Here is a 23,713-nt window from a genome sequence, read left to right as displayed (position 1 = left end):
ATATTTAGTACACCTTTGTAAAGTCATTGAGGGAGACCTTGGGACAGTATTTGCTCCCATAAGAAACAGATTAGTAATATCCTTGTCTAGAGAACGTCTGTTTAACATAAAATTGTATTTATTCTCACTGAAAACCACATTCAACTTCTTCACACAAACTAGCACGTGTTGATATTTTTGTTTTGGGAACATTCCCCCACATGTTGAGCATCTTGCATCCTTCATCATCTAAAACCTCACAAGTGTGATGTTAGTCTGCACACAGTGTCCCCCCCCCCCCCCCCCACTCAGAGGTGGATTTCTAATGAACTACTGTGGCTCTGCAGAAACTATGTCCCAAAAAATGACATTTTTTTTTAGTTCGGCTAAAAGCAGCATAATCATAATTAAAAGTCCACTAGGAACAATTTGACAATTGATACAAAAATGTTTGGAGTATTGGAGTGGGACTTTGAGCTGATCCTGATTTTGTCATGTCCGCTGCAGCACTCACCTTGTTTGGCCAGGCTTCCGGTGGGAGCAATCAGGCTCCATGGAGGACACCTGGTCATGCCCCTTCATAAGTCCACGCCTGTGCTGCACTCATTGCCGGAACGTCAGTCTTCTCTGATTCATTCCAGCTAAATTGTCCACGCATCCGCACGGATCGTAAGCTACCGTCACGTCACGTCACGCCACCGCCTCGCCATCGCCATCGCCTTGCTTTCTCCTCACCTTCTCCATCCACACGGATTTGCATTGTAAGCCAAAGACTTTCCATTGACTTTATAAAGTGGAGATTCCTCTGCCGAGGTCTCCTAGTGTTTACAACTTCATCACCGGCATCCAGGCTCTCTCCCCCCTCCCAGCTCTGTTCGCTCATTTCCTCTCACGGCTGTGAGTCTACCAAGTCCTGCTCCCCCTGCTGGCGGGAGGTTTCCACACTCCCTCATCACTCCAACCCTCTGACCAGGACAATAAACACTATTTAACCTTTACTCTTGGGTTTGCTTTCTGGCTGTCCTCGACTAAACCTGACAGAACGTTCCGGCCATGACGGACCCAAAAGCAACTCAGGAGTGGAAGGCACGAGTGGAGTCTGCAATCTACAACTCCGAGACTCAGCTGGGGGAATTGACCTCAGAGATAAAAGAGATCTCCAGAAGACTGGACAAAGCCAGTATTGCCGCCAGTGCGACACTGGCCAGACCAGTAAGTCAACCTGCACCTGTACCTCATACCCACCCTCCGGAGAGATATGATGGGGATCCTACTTCATGTCGGACCTTTTTGACCCAGTGTGAGATCCAGCTTTCCCTGCACTCATCCTCTTTCTCCTGTGAGAAGGCCAAGGTGGCATATGTCATCTCCCTACTGACGGGGCGTGCTGCTCAGTGGGCTACTGCTGAATGGTCAAGGGGTTCAGAGGTTTGTTCTTCATACCAGAGTTTTTCAGCAGAGCTGAGTCGGGTTTTTGATCCAGTGAAACCCCGGCAGGATGCAGCACACCAGTTGTCCCGTTTACGCCAGGGGAAAGACTCTGTCAATGATTATGCCATCAGGTTTCGAACACTGGCGGCTGACAGCCAGTGGAACAATTATGCCCTGTTTGACATGTTTTACCAGGGTTTGTCTGAGCAGGTTAAGGACGAATTGGCAGCTCGTGAGCTGCCTCAAGATGTCAACAACCTCATCGCTCTAGCCTCCCGTATTGACCGGCGGATCCAGGAGAGGAGAGAGGAGAGGGCGCGAAGACCTGTTTCTCACGGTGTTTTCCAGTCACGTCCTTCTCCCCCTAGAACATCATCTCTGGTTCGTCATGCTGTGGAGGAGGAGCCAATGCAATTGGGTCGAACCAGTCTCTCCCGGGAGGAGAGAGAGAGACGCCTTAACGAAGGACTTTGCTTTTACTGTGGTTCTCCAGATCACCAGATCCATGGGTGTCCAGTAAAAGACAAGGCTCCACACGCAAGGAGGAGACGTGTGTGAGCCGTTCAATGTCCTCCTTTTCTGGTTCAGATCATCAGACCCGGGCCCTTTTTCATGTCAGAGGTGAAGTTTTCCCAGAGACTGTTTTCGTTGATTCCGGTTCTGACAGTAACTTCATGTCTGAAGAATTCGTCAGAAAATGGGGAATCAAGGTCTTCACCCTACCTAAACCACTATGGTTTAGGTAGGGTGGCGCCCCCCGAGGCGCCCCCCGAGGCGGACGTGTTTGCTCGCGCTGCTCCAGAATGCCGGCTTTTTGTTATTTTTTGCGTATTTATTGTGTTTACTGCGCTGCACAGATGCCATGCAGGACTGGCATACAACAGGCAGACACTGCTTAACATTGCAGACCTGCATCATATTGGATTTAACGGATTTATACCTCCGGACCTGCAATTCATTGTGCGCCCTAATGACCACCGCCGCCACAGCCATCGGGATGCCCCCGGCGCGCCGGCCTCCTGCGAACCAGCTGACCCGAGGAGAGTGCTTCAGAGACGGCGCCGCAAGAGAGGGAAGAGGGGGGGGCTCCACGCTCGGCTAAAAGCCCGTGCAACCCGACCCCCGCTACCCAGCCTCCTGCTAGCCAACGTGCGGTCTCTGGACAACAAACTGGACGAACTAAGAGCCAGGACGACGACACAGCGGGAAATACGAGAGTGCTGCGCTCTGATCTTCACCGAAACGTGGCTCTCGGAAAACGTCCCAGATTCCGCTCTGCAGCTACAGACGCACTCCATTCATCGGGGAGACCGGACAGCAGCCTCCGGTAAAGCGAAGGGGGGCGGCGTGTGTGTGTTTATCAACAACACGTGGTGTGGGGACGTACGGACTGTTCACCAGCACTGTTCGCCTGATGTGGAGTTTTTGTTGCTAAAGTGCCGTCCCTACTACCTGCCAAGGGAGTTTACAGCCGTGTTTTTAGCTGCTGTTTACATTCCCCCGCGAGCCAACACTGCAGCGGCTCTCGGCGAGCTATATGACGTCATCAGCGCTCTAGAGACGGCTCACCCTGATGCTGTTTTTATTGCTGCGGGCGACTTTAATCAGTGCAATCTCCGGACCGTATTTCCCAGATATTACCAGCATGTTAACATTCCCACTCGTGACAAGAACATCTTGGACCATGTTTACACAAACATAAAGGGTGCATACAGGGCCGCACCCCGCCCCCACTTTGGACACTCGGACCACATCTCTTTGTTTCTGTACCCAGCCTACAGACAAAGACTCAAACAATCTAATCCAGTCACCAAATAGGTTCAGCTCTGGACCCCTGAGACTGAGAGCACATTGCAGGACTGTTTCATGACAACAGACTGGGATGTGTTTAAAGCTGCAGCCACTCTGGAGGACTCTTCTGTCAGCATACAGGATTATGCTGACTACGTGACTGGATATATCAGCACTTGTGTGGAGAACATTGTGCCCACCATCCAAGTCAGGAAGTTTCCTAATCAGAAGCCCTGGATAAACAGCCATGTACGTCACATGCTGCGTGCTCGCTCCACTGCATTTACATCTGGCAATGAGTCCGAGTACAAAGCTGCGAAGTACGGCCTGAGGAAGGCCATCACAGCAGCAAAGAGGCAGTACAGAGAGAAGCTGGATGGCTTCTATTCTACTGCTGACTCTGGCCGCATGTGGAGGGGCCTACAGCACATCACGGACTACAGAAGCAGCACCAGCACCATCAGTGCTGCAGACAGCCTGCCCGACGAGCTCAATGCATTCTACACGCGCTTTGAGACGTCCACCCCCCACACGGAGGGACCATTATACTCTTGGACAATTACACCCCCCTCACCCCCACCAGTCGTCTCATCAGCCCAGGTAAACAAAGCCCTGAGGAGGATCAACACCCGCAAGGCAACCGGTCCGGACAACATTCCTGGACGAGCTCTCAGAGCATGTGCTAACGAGCTGACAGACATTCTCACCTCCATATTCAACCTGTCCCTCAGCCAAAGAGTGGTCCCCTCCTGCTTCAAGACCACAACCATTGTTCCCCTCCCCAAGAAGAGCCCTCCCACCTGCCTGAATGACTACAGGCCAGTGGCACTCACTCCGATCATTATGAAGTGCTTTGAGAGAGTGATGCTGACCCACATTCAGAGCAGCATCCCAGACACACTAGACCCCCTGCAGTACGCATACCGGCCCAACAGGTCCACCTCAGACGCCATCGCTGCAGCACTGCACACCTCCCTCTCACACCTGGAGAATAAAGACTCCTACATCAGGATGCTCTTTATTGACTACAGTTCTGCTTTCAACACGGTTGTTCCCCACAAGCTCACCCACAAACTGTTCACCCTTGGAATACATCCCATCATCTGTGACTGGCTCCTGGACTTTTTGACTGGCAGGCCTCAGTCTGTCAGAATAGGGAACAGGACTTCAGCCAGCATCATCTCTAACATTGGCACACCACAGGGCTGTGTTCTCAGCCCAATCCTCTACACCCTGTTCACCCATTACTGTGTGGCCTCTCACAAGGACAACATCATCCTGAAGTTCGCCGACGACACTGCTGTGATAGGACGCATCACTGGCGGGGACGAAGCAGCCTACAGGAGGGAGGTGGCCAGTCTGGTGACATGGTGTGAGGACAACAACCTCACCCTCAACACAGACAAGACAAAGGAGATGATAATGGACATGAGGAAGGAGAGGAGGAACCTTCATCAGCCGCTTCTTATCCGAGGTCTGGAAGTGGAGAGGGTGAGCAGCTTCAGATATCTGGGGGTCCACCTCAGCCAGGACCTCACCTGGACACTAAACACGTCACAGCTGGTGAAGAAAGCTCATCAGCGGCTGTACTTTCTGAGGAGGCTGAGGAGGTTCGGCATGTCCCCGAAGATCCTCAGCAACTTCTACAGCTGCATGGTTGAGTCCATCCTGACCAGCTGCATCACAGTGTGGTACGGCAGCTCTACCGCTGCGGACCGCAAACGCCTGCAGAGAGTGGTAAAGACTGCGTCCAAGATCACCAGGACTCCTCTTCCCTCGCTGCAGAGCATCTACAAACGCAGGGTCTGCAGGAGAGCTGCCTCCATCATCAAGGACCCCACCCACCCGCAACGAGGACTGTTCACTCTCCTCCCCTCAGGACGGAGGTACAGGAGTGTGAAGTGCAGGACCACCAGATTTAGGAACTCTTTCTTTCCCTCTGCCATCAGACTCCTTAACAGCTGACTGGAGTCTGGAAAAACAAACTGCACCTTTGCTTATCCTAATTGCTGCTACTGTCATTGTCACTTTTGCACATTTGCACTTTTACAACAGCCACTCGACATCTTGTGTTTTTGTGTGTATGATGTGAGTGAATTGTTTTTGTTTCCTCTATACTTTTGGGCATTCGGAGCAGACAGCAAAGAAAGAATTTCATTGTGCAGGGAAACCCGTTTCTTTACTGTGCATATGATAATAAACCCTTTGAATCTTGAATCTTGAATGTGTCAGAGCCATTGATGGGCACGTCATCACGTCTAGTCATCAGTTCACAGAACCAATAAGGATGCAGATTGATAATCACTTTGAGCAAATAAAGTTTCACGTGATTAAGCAAACTAACTCTCCCCTCCTTTTGGGCTTAACTTGGTTGAAGGAACACAATCCTCAGATCGATTGGTTGTCTGGAAGAATCTTGGGTTGGAGGTCTGAGTGTCCTACTAATTGTCTTTGTGCTGTGGGAACGCCTTCACCAGGTCAGAAAGTCACCACCATAGAAACCTATCCTGATCTATCCAGAGTTCCTGCCGTCTACCACGATCTCAAGGAGGTGTTTAACAAGATCAAGGCCTCTTCATTGCCTCCTCATCGTCCCTATGACTGTCCCATCGACCTGCTACCAGGTACGTCACCACCAAGGGGACATTTATATTCTCTGTCAGGTCCTGAGAGGGAGGCAATGGAGAAGTACATCAAGGAATCACTGGCAGCGGGCCTTATCCGTCCATCCTCTTCCCCGGCTGGTGCTGGCTTCTTTTTTGTCAAGAAGAAGGATGGAGGCCTACGCCCCTGCATTGACTACAGAGGCTTGAAACAGATCACTATCCGCAACAGGTACCCTCTTCCTCTAATGTCATCCGCTTTTGAACTCCTCCAGGGAACCAAGATCTTCACCAAACTGGACTTGCGCAAAGCTTACCACCTAGTCAGAATGAGAACTGGAGACGAATGGAAGACTGCCTTCAACACTCCCTCAGGACATTTTGAATACCAGGTCATGCCTTTCGGTCTTACCAATGCACCTGCGGTTTTCCAGAACCTCGTGAATGATGTCCTAGGTGATATGATTAACAAATTCGTGTTTGTCTACCTAGATGACATCCTGATATTTTCTTGCTCCAAGGCTGAACACATTCAGCATGTCCGTGCAGTTCTCCGGAGACTCCTGCAAAATCGGCTGTTCGTCAAGGCTGAGAAGTGTGAATTTCACGCTTCTACCACATCATTCCTGGGCATGGTTATTGAGGGGGGTAAGGTAAAGATGGACCCGAGTAAGGTCCAAGCAGTCCTTAGCTGGCCAAGACCTGACAACCGCAAACAACTCCAACGTTTTTTGGGTTTTGCCAATTTTTACCGGCGGTTTATAAAGGACTATAGTCGGGTTGCATCTCCATTGCATGCCCTCACTTCCTCCAAGAGGGTGTTTTTCTGGGATGAGGCTGCTGACAAGGCGTTTCTAACCTTAAAGGCCCTATTTACATCGGCTCCGGTACTGATTACTCCTGACCCCACGAAACAGTTTATTGTAGAGGTGGATGCATCAGACATTGGAGTGGGGGCGGTACTATCCCAGAGATGTGGTCTTGACCAGAAGATCCACCCATGTGCCTTTTTTTCACGGCGGTTAACAAGTGCAGAATGCAATTATGACGTGGGTGACAAGGAAATGTTGGCCATTAAAGAGGCTTTGGAGGCATGGCGTCATTGGCTGGAGGGGACCGAACTTCCTTTTCTGGTTTATACCGACCACAAAAACCTAGAGTACCTGAAGTCTGCCAAGAGGGTTAACTCACGTCGAGCTAGATGGGCGCTTTTTTTTAACCGTTTCAATTTCACCCTGTCCTACAGGCCCGGATCAAAGAACACAAAAGCGGACGCCCTGTCCAGGAGGGAGGGGGAGCCAGTAGCAGTGCCACCACCAGACTTTATCTTACCTCAGTCGGCACGAGTGGCTGTGCTCAATACGGACATTGAGGAGGAGGTAATGGCAGCTGCCAGTAACACTGGATCTCCGTCTGCCTGTCCTACAAACTGCATTTTTGTTCCTGACACCCTGAGGTCCAAGGTGTTAAACTGGTTCCATGCATCTCGCCTGTTTTGCCATCCGGGTTGTAAGCGCACTTACGCTCTCATCAGACGTGTCTGGTGGCCAACTCTGAAAGAAGATGTCCAAGAATATGTATCTGCCTGTCCTGAGTGTGCCCAAGTCAAACCTACTAATAGACCTCAGGCGGGTTATTTGCATCCCCTTGCAGTTCCCCGGCGACCATGGTCCCACATCTCCATGGATTTTGTCACTGGTCTGCCTCTTTCCAACGGTAACTCTGTTGTCCTAACGGTAGTCGACCGATTTTCCAAGATGGTTCACTTTATTGCCCTACCCAAACTTCCTTCTGCTAAAGAAACGGCTGAGGTGCTCCTTCAGCATATTTTTCGTTTACATGGTATCCCTCGGAATATCGTATCTGACCGGGGCCCGCAGTTCACCTCAAGGTTTTGGTCTGAGTTTTGCTGTCTTCTCAATGTCTCTGTCAGCCTGTCGTCCGGTTTCCACCCACAGTCCAACGGCCAAACGGAACGACTAAACCAACAACTGGAGACCTCTCTGCGTCTTTTGTGTGGCAGTAACCCTTCAACCTGGTCTGGTAACCTCGTCTGGGCAGAATTCGCTCACAACTCTCTCCCATCTTCTGCTACTAGACTGTCCCCATTTCAAATTGTCTATGGTTACCAACCCCCTCTGTTTTGCTCCCAGGAGGTATCTGTGTCTGTCCCTTCTGCCCACGCTTCAGTCCGGCGGTGCCACAGAACTTGGAGACAAGCTCGACGAGTGCTCCTACGCACTGTGGAGGGTTATTGTAAGGCGGCCAACAAGAGACGGACTCCAGCCCCCGCTTATCAGGTCGGCCAGAAGGTCTGGTTGTCCACAGCGGACCTGCCCCTTCGAGTGGAAAATAAGAAGCTCGCACCTAGATTTGTTGGGCCTTTCCCTATTGCCAAGGTGGTCAATCCTGTAGCGGTGCGGCTTCGATTGTCCAGACCTCTTCGTGTCCATCCGACCTTTCACGTGTCTAAAGTCAAGCCAGTCTGTTCTAGTCCTCTAGTTCCCCCTGCTCGGTCCCCACCTCCTGCTCGGTTCATCGACGGTGGTCCTACCTACACTGTCCACCGTCTCCTGCGATCCCGTCGCCGTGGCCGGGGTTTCCAGTACTTGGTGGACTGGGAGGGCTACGGCCCGGAGGAGCGTTCCTGGGTTCCCTCTCGTTTCATCCTGGATCCAGATCTTGTTGCTCAGTTCCACCGTGAGCATCCTGACCAGCCTGGTCGACTGTCGGGTGCCGGTCGTTGAGGAGGGGATAATGTCATGTCCGCTGCAGCACTCACCTTGTTTGGCCAGGCTTCCGGTGGGAGCAATCAGGCTCCATGGAGGACACCTGGTCATGCCCCTTCATAAGTCCACGCCTGTGCTGCACTCATTGCCGGAACGTCAGTCTTCTCTGATTCATTCCAGCTAAATTGTCCACGCATCTGCACGGATCGTAAGCTACCGTCACGTCACGTCACGTCATGCCACCGCCTCGCCTCGCCTCGCCTCGCCATCGCCATCGCCTTGCCTTCTCCTCGCCTTCTCCATCCACACGGATTTGCATTGTAAGCCAAAGACTTTCCATTGACTTTATAAAGTGGAGATTCCTCTGCCGAGGTCTCCTAGTGTTTACAACTTCATCACCGGCATCCAGGCTCTCTCCCCCCTCCCAGCTCTGTCCGCTCATTTCCTCTCACGGCTGTGAGTCTACCAAGTCCTGCTCCCCCTGCTGGCGGGAGGTTTCCACACTCCCTCATCACTCCAACCCTCTGACCAGGACAATAAACACTATTTAACCTTTACTCTTGGGTTTGCTTTCTGGCTGTCCTCGACTAAACCTGACAGATTTGATCCCATATCAGTCTTTCTCATCTGCAGATAAACTACTGTCACCAAAAGTAACAATAAAAAAACGTAAGGTATAGTGTTGAAGAAAGTTCTTATTTTCAAAGAAAAACTATCAGGTTTTTTTTTTTGCAGATAAAAAAAAAGTGAGACTGAAGTTTCGTGAAGGAAAATCTAAAAAAACTATTTTGTTTTATGCAGTAGCACAATTAGAATAAAAAATTAGAATGAATATCAAAATCTTATGATCAGTTATGTGATGTAACTGTGGAAAAACTGATGAAAAACTGTGGAAACATTTTCAGGATTAGTTGTTTAATGCTTTAAAACAACAGTAGCTTTGCGTTTCCATGGAGAAAGTAATGACATGAAGGTCTGATCAGGATGAAAGGCGTCATGTCAACACGGCGTTCAGAACATTCTGCCCCGATCAGCATTTATTCTGATGGAGATAGCTGGTTCTGCTGATTGTTGATCTGATTGTGGTTCATGGAAACACTTCATTCTGATCCTGGGTCACTGCTGCTCTGGTTTACGTCACGCATAGACGTGTGGCTCCAGAGGAGGCTTTGGACCGCAAACAGGACCGACCGCTCTGCGTGAGCGAGCTGCTGCACTCAGGAGAACCGGGTCTGGCGGTAGAAGCAGGTCTGGCGGTAGAACCGGGTATGGCGGTAGAACCGGTTCTCCAAGCAGAGGAGCGGCTCTGGGACGATGCAGAAATGCTGCTCAGTCCTGAGAAACCGTGTAAACAATCAGGTGATTCATGTTTCCAGTGGTGTCCAGACAGAATCAATGCTGATGTCATTGCAACATGTTTCCACATTGCAGCTTTGACCGCATGGATTTGAACTGCATCCACGGCTAAATGTTGTTGTTGGTACGTGTACACAGTTCAATTCTAATCCGATCTTTGGTCGAAGACATTTCGCATATGGAACCACAGCTAATGATGCTGATTAAATGCCTATTATTAAAATAATTATTCAGCCAGTACAAAGACAAACATATTGCAAACAGTCATACATATGTAGATTAAATAAGAATTGTAGTTGAATCTATGAATTGTTGGTGCTGAGTTTTTGAATGAACTGGATTGGTCTTTGTCTGTTTGCTGCTACTTACAGTGACGTGCAGACGCCATCGCTTTGCATTTAGTCAACAGAATGCTGCTTTTCCAGTTTAGGACAGGCAGACATCAACCACAAAACTTCAGGCTGGCTCCCTCATTTCTTAAAAGATTTTCACAAATCATAGCTCCAATTAGAGGCTGGAGGTTGGGCGGTTTTGGTTCTGAATCTGCGGGCAAAAATCCCTTTGGGTGGGTTGATCTGGGCCTGTTTGGCGGTTTGTACTGTTGGTTTTGCACAAAATTAGGAAAACAGCAAATAGTTTCTGGAGCAATCTCAGGTGATATTTGATTTAGTTTGAAGGTTTTATCAATGGACTATTAAGAACATTTTGATTCACAGAACAGATTTTTAGAAATCTAACCGCTCTTTCCTCCGTTTCTGAAGGACATTTGCTTATGTTTTACATTTTACATGCATTTCAAACATGTTTCAAACATGTTTTACTTCACTTAAATTCACAAAATGTAAAAATGCGGGAAACATGTCCACTTTTGATCGTGAGATTGTGTTGTTTTTTCCTATTCTTCTTAAGTTTCCGATTGTGGGGGCACGCAAGCTCACCTTTGATCTCTTTGCTTGTTAATGAAGCCCAATGGGAGTCCACTATTTTATATTTTGCTCTGACTAGCAGCAAAATTGTGGCTAAAAAATGTCCCAAAGTTGGGAAGTAATAAATAATGGATGATTGAACACTGCTAATTAAAGATAATTAATCACTGATTCCTTTTTTTGGCAGTTTTTTGTGGGACTTTAGATGTTTTTCGATGACATTTGGGCTGAAAAACCGTGACTCTATCTGGCAACACTGCCAGTGCGTCCCGTGAAGCTGCAGGACGGCCTGTTTCTGCCACTGAATGAGACGTGACTTGCAGCAGCTGTCGTGTGTGTGATGCTGTCTGGAAGAAATCAAAGTTGTAAGATGTTGTCTATTGTTCATGTTCTATTTCCTGTCTGGCATTTGAAGACTTGATTTCTTCCATCTGATTTTCTTTCAGTTACATAAGATCTTCACTCCGTACCACCATCACCTCTGGAGTAGGGGTCTCCCATTTCCTTTAAATTTGAAGAGGGTTTCTCTTCTTTCCCCCCAGATGACAGCATTGTTGATGCGTCCGGATCCAAAAGACAAGCACATTACGACCAGCAGTCTGCTGCAGAATGTAGCCCTCAGGAAAAAGAAGCAGCATCTGTTGGATCTTTAGTGCAAAAGCTCCTGCAGCCGACACACTGATATTTCAATAGAATGTCATTGCATTCTCCAAATGATATGATTGACATCCACGTCATTGTCACTGCACATGTACAAAGTACAAAGTAGAATGAAAACCTCGTGGTTAATAAGTAAAACACAATAGGCAGAAAACTGAGCTGCTTTTGCTGTTCTGTAGCAGAAAGTCCTGGAGCGCTGTTGTGGCCTTCAGCACAGCAACACGCGTGTCACATGACCGAAAACTATCAGTTTAAAAACAAACAAACAGCCCAATGAGGACGTGTCATTAAGAATGCCATTTAAAGTGATGAAATGAGTTGAGTTAGCATGACTTTCAGTGACGGAGACATTTGAAGCAGGCGTGAAAAGCTCTGGTTTTCCTGATCACTGAAGCGGTTTCTGCCCTCTAAGTGTGGCAGAGCCTTTAGCAGCACCAGGAAAGATCTGCGGTCTAATTTTAGAGGCAGGGAAAGAAGAGCAAACATCCTGACACCCAGCACCTGCTGCCTGATGTCCCACACTCGCTGAAACAGCTTCGGTTTGCTGGAAATAAATCCACGGCTCAAATTCTCTCAGATCTGTTCCAGCTTAGCCCGTCGGTGCTCAGACAAAGATTCACTTCGTTCTATCAATGTGAGCAGAAATGTGGCCCCTCAGAAGCAGGGAGGTGGGCCCTCCCGTGGATAATAAGGCAAGGCGGAGACAGAAAAACGGCCCCAACACGTTCGGCTTTGGGATCAATTCAGTGGCTTTAGATGTTAGACTTTATTTAGACATTCATGGAAAACACTCGATGACAGAGAGTGACAGCAACCTAAAACAGCTGAGATCACAGAAGGTTGAAATCTGGGACGTTCAAACCCAAAACAGCATGCAGGACACCGAGTTCTCCACCTCAGTTTAAAGTTTGAATTGAAGAAAAACAAGGAGGTTCTTGCTGATGTCCACATCGTGCCACCCCATAATGTGATGATTATGTAAAGCCGTGTATTTCGTAAAGGAAAATAGTTGACATTAGTGGAAGAGGCTATCAAAGGAAATTTAAATGTAAATAAAATAAAAGTATGAAAATGCTATTTTTTTTAAAGCTTGAGAATTTTCTCACATTGCACCAAATCGGGGGCTCAGAATAAGAATAAAACACTTAAATATGAGGTCAACACAAGCTTTTCACTGTCGGTATGCATGAGGTGTCTTAGAATGCACATGCACGTGCAGCTATTCAGTGGCAGGTCTGCAGCTCTGCACCTGGCCGGTGGGTCGAATCGCGCAGCAGAAGCATCAGCTCGTCAATCGACAGACTCTCCAGAGAGTTTGACTGGTTTACCTTCAGCAAGTGCCTGGCGAGACAGACTGCTCTCTGCTTGTTAATCCCGGCTCAGAGTGTCACAGGGCGTCTCATCCTGAAGGGATCTGAACTCCTGAGGAGTGAGCTGCCGTGCTAGTGACCATTCCAAAAATAGATGTGTTTTTCTCAGGGGGTGCTGTGGGGGGGGTCCAGACCACCTGAGATGGTGGAGGTGCAGCCCCTAGAGGCAGCTGAGAGCCACCTCCACATGAATGGAGGAAATGCTACTGAAACAGGGAGAAGACACTGGTTGATCAATCTTTGCAGTCATTAAAACAGGGATTAGCCTGATAGCTACTCAGTCTGGGTACTAACTGGTTATTATTCTATTCTTCTTGTATGATCAAATGTAATATTGCATTCAGTCAGTGTCCCCATTAGAATTACAACAGAGATAACACATCTCTAAATATACGCAACTCCAAAAAATAAAGGAAACACTACAAAAACACATACCTGACCAAATGAAACATTCTTATTACAGTTTTTCTCCGTTGGTTTGGCTCATTTCTTGAAACAGAAATTACATTCTTAAAACAACACAGACAAAACCTCCAAACCACTTGGCAATTGTTCACAACAGAATGGCATTTCTCATTGGTTTCATCAAATTGCTAATGTCTCAGTACATCTTTCAATTGATTAAGTACAGGTAGCCTTCATTTAGCACAATTTCCAAGTGAATAGATCTTGTTGATCTAAACTGATTGTTGATTCTCAGTCTACTGGTTGTTCGCTCCAAAATGAGTCAGCATCATTTCATTGTGTAAGTCATCACATGCACAATAGTCTGTTCAATTGTCAAAATCAGTCAAGAAGATAATACCATGAATACGAGATATGAATCCCTTGGAAAATTTGATGAATTTATTACAGCAATTGACAGTCAGGTGAAACTAGAACTTGACTAACGAAGGAGGATGTCCCAGCCCAGCGAGGGGGCAATAGAACTATGTGTGCTGCCATATCTGAGAATGGTGGGGCCACTCACATCCCCAGTCTTGGCCCATACAATACACAGAAGCCCCTCATCTTCTTGGACCGCCTTCATTTTGATTTTTTTTTTTTTTTAACTTGTCCTGTCCAACAGCTGGGCAGACAGATGAGAGCTGAGGGCCTCTTGGGTTGGACATATTTTACTTTAACAAGAGGGGTTATTAATCTTCAGACAAACCAAAGGTATGTCTGAATAAACCCCTTTTGTAATTGAGGCCAAACTTTATTAATTTCAATCATGTTTGAAAATTTTTGGTGTTGGACCGGACGGAAAAGGAAAGAGGGGAAGAAGAGAGAGGGACGTTAGGACGTTAAGACGCCTTGATTTTGATTTGATCCCTAAAAACTGAGAGAAGTCTCTTAGGGCCTCACCTACCACTATATGTTATTGTATGGGACAATCTGAATTTCCACCGTGGCCTCATCATCAGGGCCTGGTTCACTACTCATCCAGGGATGTTCATAGTGTTCCTACCACCTTACTCTCCTTTTCTCAATCCTATTGAGGAGTTTTTTTCCGCTTGGAGGTGGAGAGTGTCTGAGCATCGGGCTCAGGATCAGAGGTCCCTGCTCCATGCAGTGGATGCTGCGTGTGAGGATGTTACAGAAGATCAGTGTAGGGGATGGTTGCCACATGCACGCCGTTTCTTCCCTCGTTGCATCAAAAGGGAGAAAATACGCTGTGATGTGGACGAGAATCTGTGGCTAAACAGACAGCAGGGTGAGGACGATGGCCAGGAGAGGGAGGGTGAGGACAGCGACCAGTGAAGAACTGTTAGTTGTGAAACTCAAGAATTATTTACAGCACTGTAGGCTACATTTCATTTTTATTGTGTTTTGTTTGTGTATGAATTATAAAGTATTTTATGGGTACTTCCGGTTGTGGGTTACAGCACGGGACGCGTGTGGGCTCACGGCAGCTATACAACTATCTTCAAATGACTTAAAAAGTTGATTTTCTCCAAAAAAGAGAGCTGACCATGGCCCCTAAGAAAAGCCAAGACTACGAAGACGTTAAAAAGACTCTTGATGATATCCAAGCTACATTGTATCCCTTTATGGAACAAGTGAATGCAAAGCTAACGCCGCTCTCAGGGCTATTGGAAGAATTCCTGAGGCTCCGCGCTAAAAACGAGCAACGAGAAAACCGGGTCGACATTCTGGAGAAGAGACTGGACGATGTGGAACAACAAGTAAGGATGAATAATATCATTCTCACTGGATTACCGATCAAACCTCAGGCAAAGCTAAATGCAGCTGGAGCTGGCATTGCTAATGCTAATAGCGCTAGGAGCTCTGAAACAGAGAGCGATGCAGAGGCTCTGGAACATCAAGTGGAATCATTTATCACATCTAAAGGTATTTCCCTGGATCTCAATACCATCGAGACCTGCCACCCGCTCCCCAGGAGAAAGGAGACGGATAAACCAGCGATCCTCATCAGGTTTGTGAATCAAAAACACAAGCTAGCTCTGATGAACCAAAGGAAGAACCTGAAGGGATCTGCTGCTAATCTGAACGACCATCTAACCAGAAGGAATGCTGAAATCTCCAAACATGCCAGGCTTCTCAGGAAGCGTAAGCAGATTGAGAACACTTGGGTTAAAGGCTGCAGGATTTACGTCAAACCACTCGGTCCACCGGACCGGTCCGAGGTTCTGGTTGTGAAGACCATGAAAGACTTTGAGAAGTGTCTAATCACAGACGTCTGAACCAACATGCAGTAATAAATCAAAGAACCAAATAATTTCAAGAAATATGACTCCATAAGTCTGAAGTGACCTGATTAACAGCAAAGCTCTGACATGCAGACAACTTGACCTCAACTCTTAAGGCCTGTTCACACCGGGATGAATTTCGCCGGCGATTGTCGCAGACGTTTAACGCCTCGTGACTAAACAAAGGGCACCAATGAGAGTGTGCACACCGACGTGAAAAAACGTCACGCGTCACAGCGTCAAAAAAAACAAAACGCCTCGGGTTCGTTTTTTTTTTTTGACGCGTCGCGTCGAAATCTATTCGACCAATGAGAATGGCGCTTTTGCACACGTGTCTGGAGCTTCTGAAGTTACAGTAAAACACAACTTGGGGGCGCTCAAACACAAAACTGCCTTGCTGAGCACACATACCAGCGAAGAAGATAGACGCCAAGTAGCGTCTACACTGCCGCATAGAAATAATGACGGACATTCTAAAATATCCCCGAACCAAGCACCAGTTGGAGCAACTGATGCTTGAAATATTCATGTTTTCTTTGTTTGATTCTGACAAGCGCGTAAATACTTGCTCTCTTCTTCTGAGGGAAAAACGACTTTAAGAAGCGTAAAGTTGCGCAGCTCCACCTTGTGAACAGGAGTATTTCTGTTTACATTAAGCGCCATCTAATGTCAGGGAATGAAATTGCATGTGCGCTCGGCTCATTAACTGCGAAAATCGCCTGGGTGTGAACACAAAAAACGTGGCGAAAAACGCTGGCGAATAACGCCTGGCGAATATTCGTCCCGGTGTGTACGGGCCTTTAGGCGCCGCTGATATCAGCTGAAGAAGGATATGGACCTCTATCTAATGTCTGCAGACATGACAGCAAAGAGAACTATAAGCTTTGTTTTAAACCGAGAAGAACGGCTGTTTATCAGCAGAAAAAGAAGAAATACCAACCTTGGTCTTTCGACAAATATGGACCCTTTTTACTTTACTTCATAACATTACTTTATCATAAAAAAAGATAAATAAAAATACAAAAAAATAATAAAACAAATGATTAATCAATTATTGAAAATTGTCAAATTGATTGACTTTAATTATATTACTTCACTTGTTTAAAAAAAATTGATAAGATGATTCATGAATTTTTCCTAATGAAACATAATTTTGCACATATTATTAACTTTTGATACTTGACCAAATTTTGCTATGAAAATTCCTGAAATAGTATTTTGTCTATTTTACTAATATAGTATTATTTTTTTAATCATATCAATGACTTTTACAAGTAACATAATCTGCATATATTTTGGATACTTCATTGCCATGTTGATTTCTAAAAGTTATTTTTTACAAAATAATTTAAGTAATTCATCTTTGTCATGTGCTTTCTAGGAACCGGATATTATAAATCATGTAATAAAATGGTTACAGTAGAACAGGGGTGGGATTATAGAAGTTCACTTCCTTCCACTCCCTTTCAAGCAATACTTAATTTTATGTCTTTTTGTGTATTATTCCTATCTGATTGCTTGAAATAAACCATTTCAAATGCTGTAAACATTTTCTTTTTACTCTGATGTATGAAAGTTACTCTATGTGTGTGAATGATAATGGTTACAATTTCATTGGCGGTATGAGTGCAATGTGTGGTGTTATACCCAAGAGGCTACTCTCACCCTAAAATCCTTTTTTTTTTTTTTCAGTTTCATAAAAAATTGTATTCTGTTAGCTATACAAAACAGTACAACAACCATTGTCAATAAAGGACTGAGCTAAGACTGAAAGGTGGACATGAGGGTTATTTCAATGGTCCTCTGCTATAGTGACCAAACATCTACTCATTTTGACTTGCAGTGCTTACTCAATGCCAAAGGGAGAAAATATTTTGGGGGCACTGACTGTTTAAATGAGAAGGAAATTTAGTTTTGACACATGAGTGAATTGTTTTGGGAGAGATATGAGCTTTTGCAGGTGAACCATGGTGTTGGGCTGAACCATCCACATTATTTTAGCAAAAGCACCAAGAGTGTTGAGAACGTCCAGTCTGATCAAGAAATGAGCCAAACCAATGGAGAAAAACTGTAAATGTTCCTAACAACACCACACAAAAATGATTAATGGAAATGTATCCGCCTATGGAGGGTCATACCCAGAGTGAAAGTGGAAAAACACACTACAGGCTGATCCTGCTTGGATGTTATGTCTCTGAAACAAGTCAAAATGAGGTTTAGTAGTGGGCGTGGCCTCCACATGCCCATATGGATTATGTTACTTGAAGAGAATCTATCTGATCAGAACCGGATTTAAAACACTGTAAAACTACCAAATGAATGAACTCAGTAGGGGTGGGGTTATATAAGCTTGCTTCTTCCCACTTCCCACTTTTCAAGCAATATGTCATGATTTTCAGGCGAGACAGACCCAGACGCTGGAACTCAGAATGATCAGGCAGGTGAGTAGCTTGGTAAGTCACCATTAGGGGTAACGAACTGGCGTTGAATGAATGAGCTGGATCTCCTCAAGAGCAGGCTGGTTGATGAGGGTGAAGTGGTCACAGCTGGTGGAGTCAGGAGCAGAGCAGAGGGGGGCGGGGCTGACAGGCACCGTGACATAATAAATCAAACTCTACTTATACTTTAGCTAATTATCTCTATATTTAATAAAGCAAATGTGATTTAAGCGACATTTTTGTTTTGTTTTATTTTCTGTCTTTTTAATCTATGCATTTCATCATTTCTGTAATGAGTTTGATAAATATGTGTAAATTCTTTATTGCTTTGACTACGATGCTTGAAATAAATCAATAAATCAAATCAAATCAAATCAAATATGAGTTCCTTGTAACGGCTGGGTTTGCTTCTTATGAGGCGGCGGATGGTCTCCTGGGGAATCTCCTCCCACACCTGGACCAAAGCATCCACCAACTCCTGGACTGTCTGTGGTGCAACCTGGCGTTGGTGGATGGACCGAGACATTTGTCCCAGATGTGCTCAACTGGATTCAGGTCGGGCAGGTCGGTCCGTTCTATCAATACCTTCATCTGGCAGAAACTGCTGACACACTCCAGCCACATGAGGTCCAGCATTGTCTGCATTAGGAGGAACCCAGGGCCAATCGCACCAGCATACGGTCTCACGGGGTCTGAGGATCTCAGTACCTAAAGGCAGTCAGGCTGCCTCTGGTGAGTGCATGGAGAGCTGTATGGCCCTCCAAAGAAAAGCCGCCCCAAACCATTACTGACCCACTCTCAAACCGGTCATGTTGGGTAATGTAGGCAGCAGAACGTTCTCCACGGCACCTCCAGACTCGGTCACGTCTGTCACATGTATTCAGTGAGAACCTGCTTTCATCTGGGCGCCAGTGGTCAATTCACCAGTCTTGGTGTTCTTCAGCAAAGCCAAACGTCTTGCACGGTGTTGGGCTGTAAGCACAACTCCCACCTGTGGATGTCAGGCCCTCATTCCACCCTCATGGAGTCTGTTTCTCATAGTTTTTTGTGGTCTGTACAAATGTTTGGCCGGAGGTCATTTTGCTGGAAGATGACCTCCACAAAGGAGGAGGTGGTCCTGAGGCAGGGTTGTGACCCTCCTACAGCCTCCTCCACATCTCCTGGTTCCTGATGAACTGGCATGTCTCCTGGTGGCGCCTCCGTGCTCTGGACACTACGCTGACAGACACAGCAAACCGTCTCGCCACAGCGCGGGTTAATGTGCCGTCCTGGATGAGTTGCACTACCGGGACCACTTTGTAGGTTGTAGACGCCGTCTTATATTACCTCTGGAGTGACAACACTGTTGGCATTCAAAAACGAATGTAACTTACCCACTTGGTAGGTGTGTAATGATTCTCTTTAACGATGATTCAATTTCATTCAATATTTTTCTTGCAGATCCAATTCATCGTTGATATTGGTTCATTGGATCTGATCCTCTGTCCTAAAGTTTTGATTTTTGATTTGAAATGGTTTATTTAAAGCAATCAAATAGGAATAATACACAAAACAATCCAATCGTCAGTTATACATTCGTAATATAACTAATCAAACTTAGTATAATTAGACAAAAAATTAAGTATTGCTTGAAAGGGAGTGGAAGGAAGTGAACTTCTATAATCCCACCCCTGTTCTACTGTAACCATTTTATTACATGATTTATAATATCCGGTTCCTAGAAAGCACATGACAAAGATGAATTACTTAAATTATTTTGTAAAAAATAACTTTTAGAAATCAACATGGCAATGAAGTATCCAAAATATATGCAGATTATGTTACTTGTAAAAGTCATTGATATGATTAAAAAAATAATACTATATTAGTAAAATAGACAAAACACTATTTCAGGAATTTTCATAGCAAAATTTGGTCAAGTATCAAAAGTTAATAATATGTGCAAAATTATGTTTCATTAGGAAAAATTCATGAATTCGCTTATCAATTTTTTTGAAAAAAGTGGATCCAGATCCTCTTCATCCAAACTTCCATACAGAAATTCCTGCTACTGAACAGTTTTCCAGATTCTTGGATTTCTTCCAGATCATCAAGTTAATGAAATCTGTGTCCAAACCAACCAGTAAACTAGAATGAATGTCAAATCCATTCACATGTTAGTTTCCTAAAGTTCACCACTGTTGTTTTTCCACATCCAAAGAATCCAAAGGGAACATTCTAGACACTGGATGGTCACATGACTTTATTCACAGTCTGTCCACACTTTGGACTGGAATGATGGACTGATCCGTGTTGATGACATCACATGTCTGTTGTCCGCTGTGATTGGTCGGCTTTATTTTATAGTAAAATAAACCTACTGGACCTCATTTCAAATGGTATTTTCCAAGAATCAATTCGATTGTGCCTCAGACTGATCGATCTGGTTGGATCGTAGGAATAGAAATTGATTCATCGATAACCCCCCCCCCCCACACACACACACACACTACTTGGTTATCTGTTTCTGGCAGTCACACTGAACTAACGCGATTGGTGACTCAAATTTGCCTGTGCCGCCTCTATTTGGATGCTTGGTGAATTCACTGCCTGAGGCTTCTCCAAAAAGGTTCACCGTCTACTACAGGAGCTGCATCTGAATGGCGGCCGCTTGTATCAGTACTTCAGAAGAGGGAAAAAATGAGAATAAAACCAATTCAACTTTCTATTCTTGTCTTTTTACAAGTAAGAAAATGATCATAAACTTCTGGACAAGAACAATAAGCTTCTCCCCATGTTGGTTTTAGACTCCACCCACTAATTGCATCATTGAACATGCCACTGGCCAAAGCTAAGTTCCTGATTGGTCGACATGATGCATCTTCGTCATTCTGATTTTTCACTCTGGAGGCGTTCAAAAATTGCTCATATATTGTGTTGCCTCCAGAGCGACGCACCGTGTCCAAATTGAGACATCAAATGGTTCTGCAGGACCTCAGATTCCGTCTGTACTCTGACCTAACATTGAAACTGGACGCCTCTGCCGTGTGAACCATGTTCGGTTTGAACACAGCTTCAGACACGGACAGACTAGGAATCTGTTGTTACACTTAGGATTCTTAATGGTGGAAAAAAAGCCTGAAGTGGCTAGCTCCGCCCACCTTAACAATGTGCTGATAATTAGCAGGAAGCTCAGACCTTTCTGTCCACCTGTGGGTCCACTATCAATAATGCCAAGTTAGAATGTCCCCTCCTCAAGAGCCACAACCCTGCCTGTTTTTCAGGTCTCCGGATTGCTGCTGCTTAGCTAAGTTAGGTGATTCCACGTCCTGATTGGCTGAACTCACCTGATTTAGGTAGTCAGCATCCTGCAGCCCAGGAAAATCCTTCAACAGATGGGGGGGCTGGTTTGCTGCCCTAAAGTATCAATTTATTTATTCACTGAGATAAATCTGTTTTAAATTTCTAATTTTCAATTCCAATGGCAAAATAGACATACGGGGTAAATATTTGACATTGCACCTCCCGCGTTGTCACTTCGGCTGCACACCCTGTGGTAAAGCCGGCTGCTGGACATGGGCACTGATCGATACTGGTAGGACTGAGGCTGTAGCTGATTATTTTTCAATATAATATTTTCCAACCAGCTGTCATGAACCTTCCTTGGTTCATAAGGAGGTAGTTAGGTAGTTTAGCTCGTGCTGGTAGTTTAGCTCGTGTTGGATAGTTTAGCTCGTGCTGGTTTGCGGCGCCTTCCGTCCGTGAAACCCAGGTTCGACTCCGGGCTGCTCCCTGTTCCCTTCTCTACCTCTGCCGGTTCCAAGCCCGGTTTGAGAAGGTTGCGTCAGGAAGGGCATCCGGCGTAAAACATTGCCAAATTTACCATGCGACTTGTTCGCTGTGGCGACCCCTGATGGGAGAAGCCGAAAGTGGAAGCTGTCATGAACCTTCCTTGTTCCCCCCCCCCCCCGCCCCCCCCGCCTAATCTGCAGTTTTCTGCACGTTGGGGTCAAGTAGAGAAGACTGTGGCCAAGATTCCCCTACGACCTCAGATTTGACCTTTGCTGTTCAGAATCCTCTGTGATGTTAGAAATAATCATTTCCACGTATTCACGTCTCTGGACGAAGAGCAGCTCAACGAAACTTGTTGTTGTTCACCTTTTGGCTTATCCCTTCAGGGGTTTGGCAGAAGGATTTATGCAGGACGCCTTTCCTGAGACAACCCTGCATTTTATCTGGACTAGGGACCGACACTGGGGGACCCAGACTTGGGCCCCCTAGTGGCCACATAGTAGCAGTAGTGAAGGGCTTTACACTGGATAAAGCTCAAGCTGGCCTCCTGGAAATCAAACCCGCATGTTCCACGTGCCAGTCCTGCGCTTAACTAAACTGTTAAACAGTTTGTTCTGGAACTTAATTAACATTTCTTTGTCTTTCAATAACCCTTAAAACCAAAATGCAGAAGACAGACCATTTTTGATCCTTTAGTGAATATTCTGTTCTGCTGCGCCGAGGCTCTGGAACTCCCTTCCTATCAATCTCAGAACATCACAGACCCTGGACCCTTTTAAAGACATTTCTATTTAAAAAAGCCTATGACTGCTGATAGTTTTATTTTTTTGCTTGTTAAGTGCTACTTTTATAGTTTTAGGTTAGTTTTGTATTAAAATGTGCACATTATTTCTTTTTAATCGAGTTTTATTCATATCTTGTAGCACTTTGAGGTTTCATTTAATGAAAAGTGCATTATAAATAAAATGTATTGTTATTGGTGCGTGAGACAAGCCTGTCGTCAGTTTGTGTGCAACACCCTCCCACCTCTGCTCTGATTGGTCCAGCCTGACACATAGGCATTCCTGAGTCTCTATTCTTTTATGGGACTCAGTTGCTGCTACGGTGGACCGTCGGATGAACCTGTGGTCTCAGGTCAAACTTACAGAAAGGATTTTTCTGTCAGTAATAGAAACAGTGTTATGCAGATGATGTTTTGTGAGATGACTAGAAAATGTGACAGCATGTGTTACAGGTATAATAATGTTCAGCTGTTGGGACACGGGTGGAAAAACACCCTTCTCTCTCCAAATTCTTACTCCATTAAATGAAATAAACCACTCGGGGAAGCTCGGTGTCATTCCGTCCCTTCACTGCTGTTTCATGACACCATGCGCTTTCTTTTCATGATGTTGTGTTGTTAATCTCCTGTTCTACTCCACACCAAATGTATGGGCTGATGGACACACACAGACTTTCTCTCCATTGTCTGGATGCCAAGCTGATGCGTAAGCTCCCTGTCTGCCTTCTATCACTGTATATTTAGCAACAGGAGCTTCTCAGCTGCTCCTTTCTAGAACCTGAGCCTCCCTCTTCCATCCACACTATTTTGTCTTTCTCCTTCTCCAGGGTCAAGGCTGGTCCCTCCACCCTCCCCCCCCCGCGTCTTCCATGTATTAACATATACTCTTGGAAGAGGCCGACATAATCACACAGCCAATAAGGACCCGGTGATCTCAAGCACTGTTTTAGCACAAGGACTTATTCTCTGAGCACAGCCTCCACATTTTTAGACGCTCGTCTTTGTCGCCGGAGGTGCTCCTCTTCCTCTTGGAGGTAAGTCACATGCAGATTTCAGAGCATTTACTTTAATGAAGCGGTGTTTTTTGTGACAAACAGACAGCATTCAGAGGCTTTCCTCTTCGGCAAAGTCAGGTAAAATGTGATTTTCATGGCAGAACATGGACGTTGTTAGAATTGAAGGTGT

General features: G+C 45.9%; 1 protein-coding gene across 2 annotated transcripts in view; it reads left to right on the top strand.

The window, feature by feature from the left end:
* The window catches only part of foxr1 (forkhead box R1), a 64,848-nt gene that overhangs the window by 28,334 nt on the left and 12,801 nt on the right, over nucleotides 1–23,713 (top strand). The window contains exon 7 of one of the 2 annotated variants that reach the window (XR_013654739.1): nucleotides 23,356–23,562. Coding sequence is in view for 1 of the 2 variants with exons in the window: in XM_078944085.1 (XP_078800211.1) it covers nucleotides 11,262–11,269 (8 nt within the window). In the remaining variant the exon portion in view is untranslated. Of the gene's footprint in view, nucleotides 1–11,261; nucleotides 12,539–23,355; nucleotides 23,563–23,713 lie in introns of those variants that run through there. The other variant, XM_078944085.1, reaches the window with a different exon arrangement.

Source organism: Oryzias latipes, chromosome 3, assembly GCF_053564925.1.
Source record: "Oryzias latipes strain Hd-rR chromosome 3, Olatipes_Hd-rR_3.1".
Classification (NCBI taxonomy): Eukaryota; Metazoa; Chordata; class Actinopteri; order Beloniformes; family Adrianichthyidae; genus Oryzias; species Oryzias latipes.
This window is presented reverse-complemented; position numbering and strand designations above follow the sequence as displayed.